Source organism: Sphaerodactylus townsendi, linkage group LG07 (genome assembly GCF_021028975.2).
Source record: "Sphaerodactylus townsendi isolate TG3544 linkage group LG07, MPM_Stown_v2.3, whole genome shotgun sequence".
In the NCBI taxonomy this organism is placed as follows: domain Eukaryota; kingdom Metazoa; phylum Chordata; class Lepidosauria; order Squamata; family Sphaerodactylidae; genus Sphaerodactylus; species Sphaerodactylus townsendi.
Window position 1 is genome coordinate 59590995 of NC_059431.1, and position 14570 is coordinate 59605564.

A 14570-nucleotide genomic window follows, 5' to 3' on the forward strand; every position below is an offset into this window, starting at 1 on the left:
TATCCACTACAGGGTTTGCTTCACGTACATCAAAGGATTTATTTATCAAGCACTGTTCCCCCACAGTCCTCCCAGCTAAAAGTTTTAAACAATTTCATTTGTCTATAGGACTTTCAGCTTCCTTGATTTTAGTAGAGTGAGTGTAAGGGGAGCTCAGGGTCGGGTTCAAAAACAGCAACGTAATCTGTTTCTGTGGCGGGCGAATATAAAAGAAATGAAAGTTACACTTTGTAAAGGCTGTTGACGTTGGGGGGCAGAGCAGTTCTTATGTCATCTCTATATGTGTCACATCCAAGCCAAAGCATCATAGATATCAAAATCACCAAAATGCAAAACAAACGCCTTTGCAAGGCATAGCAGGAACGCTTTACCGGGAAACTAAAAATAGTTAATGTCTTTTGGAAGAAAGTTCAGACTTATGGGGAAATCTGCAATAGTAGGGAAAATTTTAATGTTATGGTTCTGCTAATATCACTAAAATACTGTTGTGTGTACAGGAAGGGCAGGCTTGGAATTAAACTTCTCATGAGGCAAGCAGCAAAGGAAACAAAACACAAAGTCTACTTTTGCAGATATATTAAAGCAAGAAATGGGTGGAGAAGAAGTGCAACTCAGGAATTACAGATTCTTTTATAGACATCTCCTTTTGGAGATACCCTGGCACATCCTAGGTATACATGGATTCAAAAAGTTGAATGAAGACCATATTATCATGCAGCAATTGGCAGTGCTACTGAAACATGAGAGCCACCACAACACTGTCTGGTCAGGGACCGTGCCGGACCCGCGCATACTTCTACCTAAATCTAGGGAGCCGGTTTTACGTCCTAGTAAAGTCATAAATGGTAATTGGTGTTTGGTTATAGCTGACAGCAGCCCGTTGTGCAATCTGCCAGGACATAGCAAGATTTTCCAGGGCTTGACTTACTGTCTTGGTGTAGAAAAGGTGAAACTATCGTGTTGTGAAAAGGGAGTCTTTGCTCTCTGTAATCACCCCACATCTTGTTAGTCAATAGAGCTAGATTACAACATTGTCACAAATTAATTGACTTACATATTAAAACCTCACTAAATTTGTTGAGTTAAATTATAATGTCTGTGTCAGACATGCCACAGTTATTTGACTGTATGAATCTTAAGTGAATCTTGATGTAGTAGAGTTTGCTTTGTTAGAACAGGTTGAGAGCTTGGGGGTGCAGATGGACCCAGGCTTGCTCTTTGAAATTCAGGTTGGCATCTGGTTTTCCAGCTCTCCTGTTAACTGGACTCAGCTGATCTGGCCATGCTGATCCATGCTTCTGTGACCTCACAGTTGGATTACTGAAACATGCTCTATGTGAGGATGCTCTTGAAGACAACTCAGAAACTATAGTTGGTCCAGAATGTAGTAGTCCAACTATTGTCAAGCACTAGCTACAGAGAATGTATCTTGCCTGTTTCTGCTGATTTTGACCTTTAAAGCTCTCATGACACCGGGACCCATGGCCATCTGAAGGGCTTCCCATGTATCCCGTTGAGTGCTCTATTACAGTCTCTCAATTCCAACATGCGGATCTGCTCCGGCATCAACCAGAGCCCATACCTTTTCATTCATGATTCCTACTGTGCAGAACGGCTTTCCTGAGGAGGTAGGGCAGCCCCCTCCTTGGACATCTTCAGGAGGCTCTGCAAGGGTTACTTGTTGGCCAGGGCTTTGGATGGGATTGAATGCCACACATCTTGTAAGGGAAGAGGGAGGAAGAGATTTGTGGTGTATTTTATTTTGGTTCTAGCTGGAAATGTTTTTTAAATGATTATTGTAAGCCGCTTTGATCCACAAGAAAAGGCAGGGTAAAATGTTTTAATAAGGTAGAGGTGTTGTTCAAATTTCTTTTTGTTTCGTATTGATATGTCTGCGTACCTGACTTATTCTGATTATGTACTGGACCCTGCTAGCTATCTGTTGGCTTCTATCTGCATTTCATCAAGTTAAGATCCCCATCCAAAGGAAAGGGCAAATCCACCAATGAGAGTGGCACAGGGCTACGCCGGCAGATTTGCCCTCCTCGTGTAAGGCTGAACACAGTCAAACGAAGTCAGCTCTGTGAAACAGGAATAACTTTATTATGAGTATGTCACCAAACTACAGGGTGCCAGAATCCTGTGGCTCACCGCCATGGTAGTTCTCAGTATATATAAGGTGTGTGGGTGGGCGGTTCCCCGTTACAGCAGGAATGGGGAAAGTTCAAACTCCGGCAGGGGAATCCTTGCAGCAGAAACCTGAGTCTCATGACAGGTGAAGGGCGAACCAGCTCGGATGACCTCGACTATTTTGCCCCAGCGAGGGGCCAATCCTGCGGTAGGGACCAAACGGATTTGAACAACCAGCCCCAGTGGTGAGATTCAAATGGAATGGAACAACTGATTGTTTCATATAAGCAACTATTTTAACAACCGGCTCTATTGAAAGTGAAAGTTAACTTATGAATCCCACCACTAGGCGAATCCACCAGCATACAGCCACTGCGGCTCTACCTGGTGGTGGGACACAGCGCTGGATACAGCACCGGTGTCCCTGCTGCAGCTGCCGCATTGGCTCCTGTGTTCAGCTATTGCACATATTGCACAAGTGGCCAAGGCTTAGGACTTAAGCTTTTTTTGCATTTCAAGCCTTCCCATGCCACTGGGAAGGCTCCCATCTGTAAATCTTAGATTTAGTACAACTAGCTTTTAAGGTATAGTTTGGTGAACCTTAAACAAGGTGCTTTCATATTTCCCTCATGGCTTTGCAATGTAATGTAGACCAATTTTTATTTGTTTTTTATTTCGCCCTATCCCTGTAGGGCTCAATTTGTTGATTTAAACATTATGGCAAATTATGGTTTGCTCTAAAGGGGCCCTGAAGATCATTCCTATGGTTTAGAAAATCATCTAAAACTGACCTATACTTTTATTTTAAGCTATGTGACAATTTTGAAAGAAAAATCAATAATTTGACTCATAAATCAGTGTCCCTGTAATAGACTAAGATACGAAAGGAACCATATGGGTTTTATTCCCTCCTAAGAAAGCAGATTCTATCTCCAAACACTACTGCTACATCCCAGGCTCCACACCAAGTGAGTGAGATTTGTTCAACAGCAGTGACTAGTGCAGGGGTCTACAACCTGTGGCTCTCCAGATGTTCATGGACTACAATTCCCAGCAGCCCCTCCATGGCCATGCTGTCAGGGGCTGATGGGATTTGTTGTCCATGAACATCTGGAGAGCCGCAGGTTGCAGACTCCTGGACTAGTGGATTGCAGCAGTTGTAAGTAGGTATGATGTCCCTGCCTTCATATTAATCTGGAGAACTGATAGTAGCCTATAATACGAGAAATTACAGTGATCTGAATAATATGTGTGTACTTTTTTAATTTTACATATAAATCTGCAAACATTTTAATTTGCTTACAGCTTGCTTTTCTTCTCATTAGAATGGCCAGCTGGAATGTGTTCGGTGGATGGTGAGTGAAACCGAAGCCATTGCAGAACTTAGTTGTTCAAAAGATCACCCAAGCCTTATTCACTATGCAGGATGCTATGGGCAGGTACAGTTTCATTTAAAATTATTGTATAATGCTGTATAAGGGAAGTTACTTTAGTCTGCCCACACTAGAAATCATTTTTGTACTTAGACATCAAAACAGAAGTTATTACAACGAATATGTACTGGACATTGTGAGAAGCTTTCTTAATGTACCTAGATAAGTTGCATTTTATCTAACATGCTTTTAACTCTCAGGAGCTAGAAAAATAAACATTGAACAATTTTTATTAATACGAATATTCTCTAAGACCTGTTTAAAATGCAAAATCAAATTCCCACTTTGTGCAAAAAAGATGAGCCTCAAGTATAAACACCAGATTTTAAGGCAATAAAGGTAAAAGGAAATATTTTTATAAGAAAGAAGTGTTTCTGAATGGATTCAACACACCATTATTCCCTTCAGGACTTGGCACACATGGTATCTATTTTTTCAGTAAATACTTCCTACCATGGAGAAGGCAAAAAAACAGCCAAAGAATAGGTCCATTGATGTCAGCACTGCCCTGTATTGCTTGTACAGGATGCTTTATTCTTGAGAAACTCTTGACCTGCCTCAGTTCCAAGTCTGTCTTCAGAATATCCCTGAACCGAAAAAGGGTAAATGAGCCAAATGAGTTATTGTCAGAGATGCAGATCAAGCACATATCCCAGATTGTATGGATTGCTAGACAGTAAATCTTGTTAGTAGTGAGAAGTGACCCCTATTTATTGGCCAGCTCTTCTTAGGTCAAACAAGCAGACTCCAAAACAAATCACCAGCTTAGTAGGTCAGATTAAAAACTTGTGATGTTTAGAATTTGAGTATTTTACTAGCAAACCATCCAAAAAAACAGAGCTTATTGGTTTATATATATATATATATACACACACACACACACACACACACACACACACACACACACACACACACATATATATAGATGTTCTATCTATATAACATTACATTTGAGCATATTTTCCCCATAAATGCTACTGCTAATTTTACCATTACAGTTATGTCAACATTTACTGTGTTTCTTCTGCAGTAGCTACACACAGAGTGTTCTAGGGCAGACTAACTAAAGTATTTTTTTTCTTTTGACACAACTGGGCAACTGAGAAAACATAAAAGCAGCTGATCAGGGTCCCTGAGGCAGCGAACAATAAAACATTTGAACTTATAAAATAATTCAATGAAATCACGTCAACAAATAATACTAGAACCAGGGAGAAAGGCTAATAACTGTTCTTGGGAGTATACCAAACCAAACAAAAAAACTGCTGGCAGAAGACCCCAATAAAGGGAAACAGATGAATCTTCCTGGGAAGGAAGTTTTAAAGTTTTGGTTCCATAACTGAGAAAGAGTTTTCTCAAGTCAGTGCCGATCTAGTCTTAGATGTGGTGGCAACTGAAGCAAGCTGCAGTGTTCTGTACCAGAAAGAGTTTCCAAGTTATCTTCAGGGGTAGCCCCATCTAGAATGCATTACCATTGTCTATCCATGAGGTTACCATTGCTAGACTGGTTGAGTCGGGCTGGGAAGTTATCCTCTGGCTAAATGAAGATGGAAGAAAATATGTTTTGCAGCTGATGAGAAGCTCAGTTCCTCCGTGCCTGCTTGCAGTGAGCATAAGCATCCATCTTTTGCTGCTCATCAAGACAATATAGGGACTTTCCTCACTGACAGAGTTGTACTGGTTTCTACCTAGGTTCGCCTCAGTGAATCCGCACTGCAACCGAGCTCAACGTTGTTTTGTCTCAGTTTCTCTCACAGAACTGGCGACATGACCCTGGTCGCAGGGCATAGAACCGCACCTTTCGGTTGAACATATTGGTCAATACCGCTTCGAAGCTTCGAAGTGCGGATGCATCTAAATGACACCTCATCCGTTCAACCAATCAGGAGCCGCTTTTGTGGCATGCGCAGAACGGGAGAGTCGTGGCGGGCAGAAAGCACATGTAACTGTAAACTGTAAAAAAAAAGAACGCTTCCATTTCCCGTGGTAACACAAGCTCCAATCACGATCGAGGAGCGAGACAGGCACCAAGATGATCCCGCCCACTTAGCTCGGTTCCAGGGGGCCAACTCAGTTGCAAAGTGCGATCAGGCCCCTGAATCACTTCCAATTGAAGGGAACCGAAGGTCAACTTTAGTTCCCCTTCTGTAGTGCGGAAAGCCCCATAGTGAACTTCTTTCCATTTGAAGGCTCCCTTTAGTATCATATGCACCTAAGCATCCAAATGTCTGAATGAAAACTATGCATAGTGTTCAGTCTACTAGTGAGCAGATAGCTAGTTCTTAACGAAGAAGTTCCCTAATCAAGGCACATTCTTTAGCAAACCAAAGAGAATGAAGGAGAAAGGCATGACTCCACTCCCTGGGTATGCCCAGTACAAATTGCAGCTTTGAGGATGGGAGATTTCTATGCATTAAAGTGTGTGAATCATAGATCCACGCAAATACAAAGCTCATCAGTGTGATGCACAAAAGGAGTAATAGCTGTTCTACTCCCTGCCTTGGTTTCAGCTGGTTTACTAATAGTTTCTTGCTATGTGTGACTTATGTGGCTCAGTTTAAAAATAACACAAAACCCAAAGTTTATTTTAACTATGGTGTTATGGGTTTTCCGGATTGTATGGCTGTATTCTAGTAGCATTTTCTCCCGATGTTTCACCTGCATCTTTGGCTGGCATCTTCAGAGGATCTGATGGTAGTAAAGCAAATATATATACATGTGGAATGTCCAGGGTGAGGGAAAGAACCATTTGCATTGGTTAAAAGTGTAAAGGGTGCAATTTGTAAGTGTAATTTACATGTGTTAAGTGGAATCCCCCCAATTTAGCTGCAAGATGAAGAACAAACCACAGGAATGAAGAAGGTGTTCTTACCATACATCAAGGGAATCACTGACCAAATAGGGAAACTGGTGAGGAAACATAACCTCCAAACAGTCTTCAGACCCACTAAGAAAATTCAACAAATGCTGTGTTCAGCAAAGGATAAGAGGGATCCTCTAACTTCTGCAGGAGTCTACCGCATGCCTTGCAACTGTGGACAAGTCTACATAGGAACCACGAAACACAGCACCCAGACAACAATCAAAGAACATGAAAGGCATTGCAGACTAATTCAGCCGGAAAAATCAGCAATAGCAGAACATGTAATAAACCAAAGTGGACACAGAATGATATTTGAAAACACAGAAATTCTGGACCACTCTGACAGCCACTACATCAGGCTACACAGAGAAGCCATTGAAACTCACAAGCACATGGATAATTTCAACAGAAAGGAAGAAACTATGAAAATGAACAAAATTTGGCTGCCAGTACTTAAAAACACAAGAATCAAGACAATGGTTAGTGAACACCACCCAGACACGGGATGTCTCTCTGCAGGAAACAATTACATGGATTTAAATGCCAAGCAACTGCTATACAGATGCCCTCACTAATTGATTGAGCAACTTCAGTGTTACATACATATTCTAAAGTGGGTGGATTCCACTTAACACATACAAATTACACTTGCAAATTGCATCTTTAACACTTTTAACCAATGCAAATGGTTCTCTCTCCCACCATGGACATATACTCTCCCACCGTGGATATAAGCTCCACTTGCTTTACTATCATCAGATTCTCTGAAGATGCCAGACACAGATGCAGGCGAAATGCTACTCGACATGGCCATACAATCCAGAAAACCCACAACTCCCTACTGATTTCGGCTATGAAAGCCTTTGACAATACATATTTTAACTATGTTTAGTTTGTGAAATTAGTATTTGCTTTAAAATAATAATTAAAATATTTAATAAGTTTTGATAAGTTCTGGTTTCCTCTTCTATTCTCTAGCCAGGCCTCCCTCTAGCCGAGGAATGCATAAGATTGGTGCTAAGAATCAAGCCAGAATGTCTGTGTTCATAAAGAAGAAGAAGAAGAAGAGCTGGATTTATATCCCCCCTTTCTCTTCTGTAAGGAGACTCAAAGGGGCTGACAATCTCCTTCCCTCCCCCCCCCCCGCAAACTAAACACCCTGTGAGGTAGGTGGGGCTGAGAGAGCTCAGAAGAACTGTGACTAGCCCAAGGTCACCCAGCTAGCACGTGTTGGAGTGCACAGGCTAATCTGAATTCCCCAAATAAGCCTCCACAGTTTAAGCAGCAGAGCGGGAAATCAAACCCGGTTCCTCCAGATTAGAGTATACCTGCTCTTAACCACTACGCCACTGCTACACACACACACATTGTTAAAATCATAGTTTCCAATCCTGATTTGATAAATTACACATTAATAAAAGGGGCCTACATTTAGACAAGCACACAAACCATAATTTTCATTAAAACTTGGGCCCTTTCCGCACGGGCGGTTTATGGCGGCCTGGGGATGGCAAAAACGCCGTCCCCAGGAAGCCATTCACACTGGGTGCGCAGCTGCTTCGAAGCCGCCGTTTCCCAACCTCGCTTGGCAAGCGAACGGCAGCGGCTTCCAGGCTCCTTCCCTCCCCCCCCCCCCCGACTGCACCTAATTATTGGTCTCCCAGCAGCCTCCGGTGCTGTCAGCCGAGGTTCAGGGGACACGCCCCCTTTGCTCCTGGCGTAATTTGCATGCCGGTCGCTGATGGGAAGTGGGGCAGAACCCTGGCCTCGCCAAGCGACGTGCCGGAGGAGTCAGTAGGACCTGCAGCCTCAGTTCTGATCCGATTCTGCGCAGCTCTGTGTCAGCTGTCTTGGCCGATTCTGGGACCGGCCCATAACGGTCCCAGAGGGATTCGGTCAGCATGTTCCGCCAGACCGGACCTCTTCCGTCTTCCCCAGAAAACGGCCATAGTTTCATAAACTCTAATCTGGAGAATCAGATTTGATTCCCCGCTCCATCACATGAATGGTGGATTCTAATCTGGTGAAGCGGGTTTGTTTCCCCACTCCTTCACATGAAGCCTGCAGGGTGACCTTGGGCTAATTTTCTCTGAAAATTCTCCCAGCCCTATCTACCTCACAAGGTATATGTTGTGGAGAGGGGAAGGCAATTTTAAACCACTTTGAGACTCCTTAAAGGAAGAGAAAAGTGTGGTATAAAAACCAACTCTGCTTCTTCACATTACATATCTTTTCATCATAATGAGAAATCTGCAAGTCATATTATAAAGTTTTTCATAGTTGGTATTTTCACTTGATAAAACCATCTCATTTTCATTAAGATCTACCCTCAAGCATCTACAGCCCCTATTTTGTCACTGTGGCTTTTGATCTTCCAGCTCTTCAGTCACCTGTTATTATTTTCTCATCCTGGCCTTTTGTATCAGTTTAGTGCTAAAGAAAGTAAGAACTGATATTCTAGCAATTTTTTATGTTACATGTTCTTTCTAATTACATTACAGCTATCTGCACATGATATGATAAATATTGGGGATCTTCCTATAGTTACGATGATTTTAATACATATAAGTTAGTGGACCTGTAAATATCTAAGAGGATACTATGTTAAGTTCCATGATGTAGCTTCCATGTGATCTTATTTTTTCACATATGTGCATATATTTATCAGTGTCTTAATAAAACATCAGTTCATTTCTCAACAAAGCTGTCTCTTCTGTGTAGGAGAAAATCCTTCTGTGGCTTCTTCAATTTATGCAAGAACAAGGGATTTCTTTGGATGAAGTTGATCAGGAGGGTAACAGTGCAGTGCATGTAGCTGCCCAGCAGGGGTACCTGGGATCCATACAGGTAAAGAAATAAAACTATATTTCAGAGTGACATTAAAATAAAAAGCTTCAATGCAATATGTTGTAATATGGAACTATATATGAATATTAACAACTAAGATTAATTTGCAGTTAAAAAGCAGACGTACAAACTGCGCTTGGATTCAAAGTAGACACAGTAGCCATTAGACCAATGTTTGTTGATGTAGGCATAGAAAAGTGTCTGAGTTATGCAGCACATATCAGCTCCAATTTAATATCAATCTTCTGACTTTTGCTTCTGTGACCTTCTGACAATTATCCAGTGGACTTGATTAGTGATCATGTGAATTTTGAAGTCAAAGTGAGTTAAAATATACCCTGTTTCCCCAAATATAAGACATCTCCAGAAAATAAGACGTAGTACAGGTTTTGCTGAAGTGCAAAATATAAGGCATCCCCCGAAAGTAAGACTTTGCAAAGTTTTTGTTTGGAAGCATGCCCGACGAACAGAACACAGAAAAATAAGACATCCCCTGAAAATAAGACACAGCGCATCTTTGGGAGCAAAAATTAATATAAGACACTGTCTTATTTTCGGGGAAACACGGTGTGTATTTTTAATTTTAAAAATTCTAAGGTATTTAAAGGGTAAATTTGAACAGTACCAAACATGTGGCACAAAAGAATGAAGGAATCCTAGACTATGTCATAACATTAATGGCCAATCTCATGTAACTATCTTATAATTAGATCTACTAAGTTATACCCCGCTTTTTTTCCCAAATGGGGACTCAATGCCACTTACATCATTGTTCGCCTGTGTTCCATTTTATTCTCAGCATGACACCCCTGTGAGAGAGTGACTGGCCTAAGGTCACCCAGTGAGCTTCCATGGCAGAGTGAGCAGTTGAACCTGGATTTCCCAGATCTCATTCTGGCTCATTCCGCACATGCAGAATAATGCACTTTCAAACTGCTTTCAGTGCTCTTTGAAGCTGTGCGGAATAGCAAAATCCACTTGCAAACAGTTGTGAAAGTGGTTTGAAAACACATTATTTTGCGTGTGCGGAAGGGGCCTCTGACACTCTGACCACTTCTCTGAAGTGGCTGTGTGTGATTGCCATGGAAATGACAAGTCTTACACCTCCCCAACAAGTACTGCCTTTATAGCATAGAGGTTCCCTCGTCACCGTTCTGGGGGGACCTTTGTTGGAAGAAACAACTAATACAGAGCAGCTACTGCAGCATCTGTAAACAGCAGCAAGTTTATTAACTACTGTGATAGAAAACATGGTCACCATTTCAATTAACTGAAATTGGGTCTTGTTCATTAAGGTAGCGTAATAGGGTGAAATATGCATATTGGATTGAATGACGAAAGATGAAGAATGATAGTAGACTCCATTGGCATATGGATAAAAGCCTAAGAATTGCTTGCAACCAAAGATCCATCCAGTTCAATGTTCTGTATCCAGTAGTTCAGTCCAGTCTCTGTGTCCAGTTCAGTCTAGGAAACAGGGCATGAAACACACCATCTGACAACACAGCGTCTGACACCTAGAAGGATATTGCTTCTGAACATGGAAGAACCATTTTTCCATCATATCTAACAATCCCCTGAACTCAGTGAGCTTAGACTGGTCTAACTTTGCATGGGATTGCACAGATCTTTGATTTATATAAATCCTTTGACTTTTATAAACCCTTTTAAAAACAGCCTTTTCTAGAAGCTATCATATCTTTTAGCAGTGAATTCTGTTAGTTAATTGTATTCTATGAATAAATGCTTTATTTCGTCTTTCATGAATCTAATGCATATCAGTGTAACAGTTACTGCTAAAACATGTATGTGTGTGTATATACATATACTTAGACTCTGGTTGAATATGGAGCAAACGTCACTATGCAAAACCTTGCTGGAGAAAAACCATCCCAAAGTGCTGAGCGGCAGGGACACACCATGTGTTCACGTTACTTGGTGGTAGTAGAGACATGCATGTCATTGGCATCCCAGGTTGTGAAGTTAACAAAGCAACTGAAAGAGTAAGTTTTCATATTTCATTAGTTTATTTTTTTTCCTGTCCATATTATCAGCAAGTGATATGAGAACCACCTCATAATGCATGCAACAAATGGGTTTTTCAGTGTGTCTATGTGCCAAATAATGTAATGTTTGCAGTGTATGCATCCAGGAAACAACACATGGACAAACACATGAGATCTGTGGTTAGTGCAATGTCCAATGCAGGTTAACAATCTCTCCTTCAAACATTACCTTATGTTCATCTTGTGACACCTGGTGGACATGCTGAAAATAGATTTGCGCTGAAAGTAAATTTGCTTCATAAAGTTAATTTTTAACCCTTCTACAGAAGGATGATGCCTTCCAGAAATATATCCTATGCAGGAACTTTTGAAATGCATAGGAATTGCAAAGGATATACCCATTTGTGTGTCATAGCAGAGCTTTTGTAAAATTCACTTTCATTATACCAATGTAGATTTTACATACTATATCCTTTCTCTAAGCCTATTCATTAATGCATGACATATGTGTTTACCTGTGCTCTTCTTAGTGCTCTACTACATGTGACGATTTCTTCCATGTTTATTTTAAGCAGCTAGTTTTTCTTTTGGTTCTGGAAGTTCTTTATCAAAAAGAAGGGTGTGAGGAGGGAGGGAAATGTTAATCTTTTCCTGCCATTCTCTCTGGAAGACAAGAACTGGGAAAAACTAACAGGTGTAAGTACGGGGGATGAAGTAATTCAGGATTATCTTTTTGTCAAGAAAACAGCAGGAGAAAAAAGAGTTAAACTCTGTCCAGCCATTTTCACAAAATCTTGTGCCATGGCTTCAATGCTTTTGGGAAACTGGTTTTATGTCTGCTTCCCTACAATACCTCTGCACTTCCTGGAATTTCCTCAGTTTCTTTTTGAATGTCTCAAACTTACTTTGCTGAGAGATTTTGTAAAACCTAGATAGCTGCCATGTGTGTGGGAAAGTTCTGATTTTCCTGCGTGCATGGAAGCCATTTTCCCTGACACTGTCCCTGTGCCAGCCATTTCCTTCCCTTGCTGATGGGAAAGGAGGGAACTTTGGGAAAAAAAATGTTAACTGAATATTTGTATTGCAGTGTGCCATTATAACACCATGTGTAACAGTTTGTATGAATTCCTAGGGATTTTTAATAGCCTCTGAAGCCATCTGTTGTAGAGATGCAAGTAGAAAGGTATACCTCCTCAATGGAAGATGATATAATCTTTTTCAAAAGGAAAACTGAGAAGTCAGAGTTATTGCTATAATGGTATATTGATATAAGGATATTCAATTGCTGTTTTGCAAAAAAAGAGAAAGCCCCAGTGGCCTAGGAAAGAGATGACCAATGTTAGGGGACTGGGGCAGGGAAACTGAGGAGAAACCTGCCATGTAGAAGCCCTGTTGTCACCACACTTTACTGGCAGCGGCACCAGCACTGAGGAAACCCCACAAGCCTTTCCCTGTGTGGAAATCACTCCTTCCTCTCTCTCTCTCTCTCTCTCTCTCTCTCTCTCTCTCTCTCTCTCTCTCTCTCTCTCTCTCTCTCTCAATGCTTTCCTTGTAACCCCCCCCCCACTATTTCTAATAAGCATGGCATAGGACTGAATGGTGAACCATTAAATGCTTTATACACCATCTTTTCACATGTGACATTGCATTGCCTCCTTGCAAAAATATGTACAACATTTACATGTCCCCAAATAATTGCTTAGCTTTTATTACCTTTAAAACAGCTGTTTTTTTCTCAGTTTATTTGTATCTGCCTACTATTATAATAAAAACTTTAGCTTCCAGATAAGTGAAGTCCTAAATATCAGAGAGTTCTAAGTCACTTTCTGTCCCTCCAAAGTATGATGCCGTTCCTTACCCTTTTATGAGCAGCAGAGTTTATGTGGTGACTTATGCTTGCTAAAGAAGCTACTGTAGTCAGACAGCCAAAATGCATGGCCTTGATAAGAAGGAAAGTCATGTTGGCCCTGAAGAAAGATCCCATTCTGTAATTTGTTCCTTAGTTTGTTAGGTGTACATTCATTTTATGTAATGTCTTTGGCTAACTCTAAGAAAAGTATGACTTGTAAAAAAAAATTAAGTATAGTTGTGTATCTGCACCATTATCTTTACATATGGATGACTTAGAGTGGCATTTTCCATCCACTGTCTCTGCTGTAATTATTTTCTTCTAAGCAGTGTAATATTCACATCACAATAACATTTCATATAACAGAAGCAATAAGTTGCATCCCTAATAATGTTGAAATATGGACTGAATCTTGCAGGGTCATTGCAGCTTCACTTGCTGTCAAGTTGCATGCAACTGTCTCATACAAATGTGTACCTAATGCAATTCTCATTTGTATAAGAGGCTGCTTTGGTTCGTGGCCAGGTACATTAATGAGAAAGAAAATGTCAAAAGAAGAGCAAGACAGACCAACAACAGTCAGGAATAACAAATGGAAATAATTTGTCCAAACCTGCAAAAGAGTTTTTGGACTTTGTACTACTAGCCAATGCTGACAAATTGTGGGCGTGATTTTTAAAATAGTGTAAGGAAATGTGTAGGCGAGAGGAAGGAAGAGGGAAAATTGAAGGAAGGGAAGGTTTTTATAGAGTGTATATGGTTTCCACAAAATAAATTGGTGTCCTACCAAAATATTTTTGCATTTTCAGCTCCTTTCTCTAGAAAATATGCTCTTAACCTTATGTGAATCTAGCAAATTTACTCTGCAATCTCAGAAACCATCTGGATTCTTTCTGGCTGTGACTTTGTTCTAGAACTGAAAACTGAGTTGTCTTATGTCCTATGAGTCTGGAAATTATCCAGTAAAATATTTCACTGCTAGCTTGTACTGTAAATTTGTTCTGCTTTTTTATGGAAGCCAGTTGAAAGTGAAACATTAATGAGAAGGTGGCTGCATTTATGCATGATTGCTGGCATCACCATATGGCACTAAACTGGGGGGGGGGGGATCACTGCAGGGAAATCTACTCATACAGAAGTAAGCATAAGCTGTGATTTAATGTGAGGGAAGGAAAATGCTTTGCTGGAAACAGAATTTCCAGTGAAAAAGGGCTGCCCCAATGGCAATCTGAGGGTTGGGCATCAAGGGCTGTTCCTTGTGAATATTGTTGATACTAAAAGGAAAAAACACATTTTGAAACTGAATGTATATTTAATCAGTGAAGGTTTTTCATTTGAATTATAAATGTGGGGACTTTAACATTCATTTGTGGAATGGTTGTAGTCTATGCACAGAACATCTTGGGCATCATTGATATTCCCACACTGTTTTGGATGACAAG

General features: G+C 40.8%; 1 protein-coding gene across 3 annotated transcripts in view; it reads left to right on the forward strand.

Annotated features, from left to right (window-relative positions):
* The window catches only part of LOC125436498 (synuclein alpha interacting protein), a 124204-nt gene that overhangs the window by 86129 nt on the left and 23505 nt on the right, over window positions 1–14570 (forward strand). For all 3 annotated transcript variants that reach the window (XM_048503547.1, XM_048503544.1, XM_048503546.1), the window contains 3 exons: window positions 3456–3569; window positions 9148–9273; window positions 11107–11276. In XM_048503547.1, the coding sequence (XP_048359504.1) occupies window positions 3456–3569; window positions 9148–9273; window positions 11107–11276 (410 nt within the window). The remainder of the gene's footprint in view (window positions 1–3455; window positions 3570–9147; window positions 9274–11106; window positions 11277–14570) is intronic.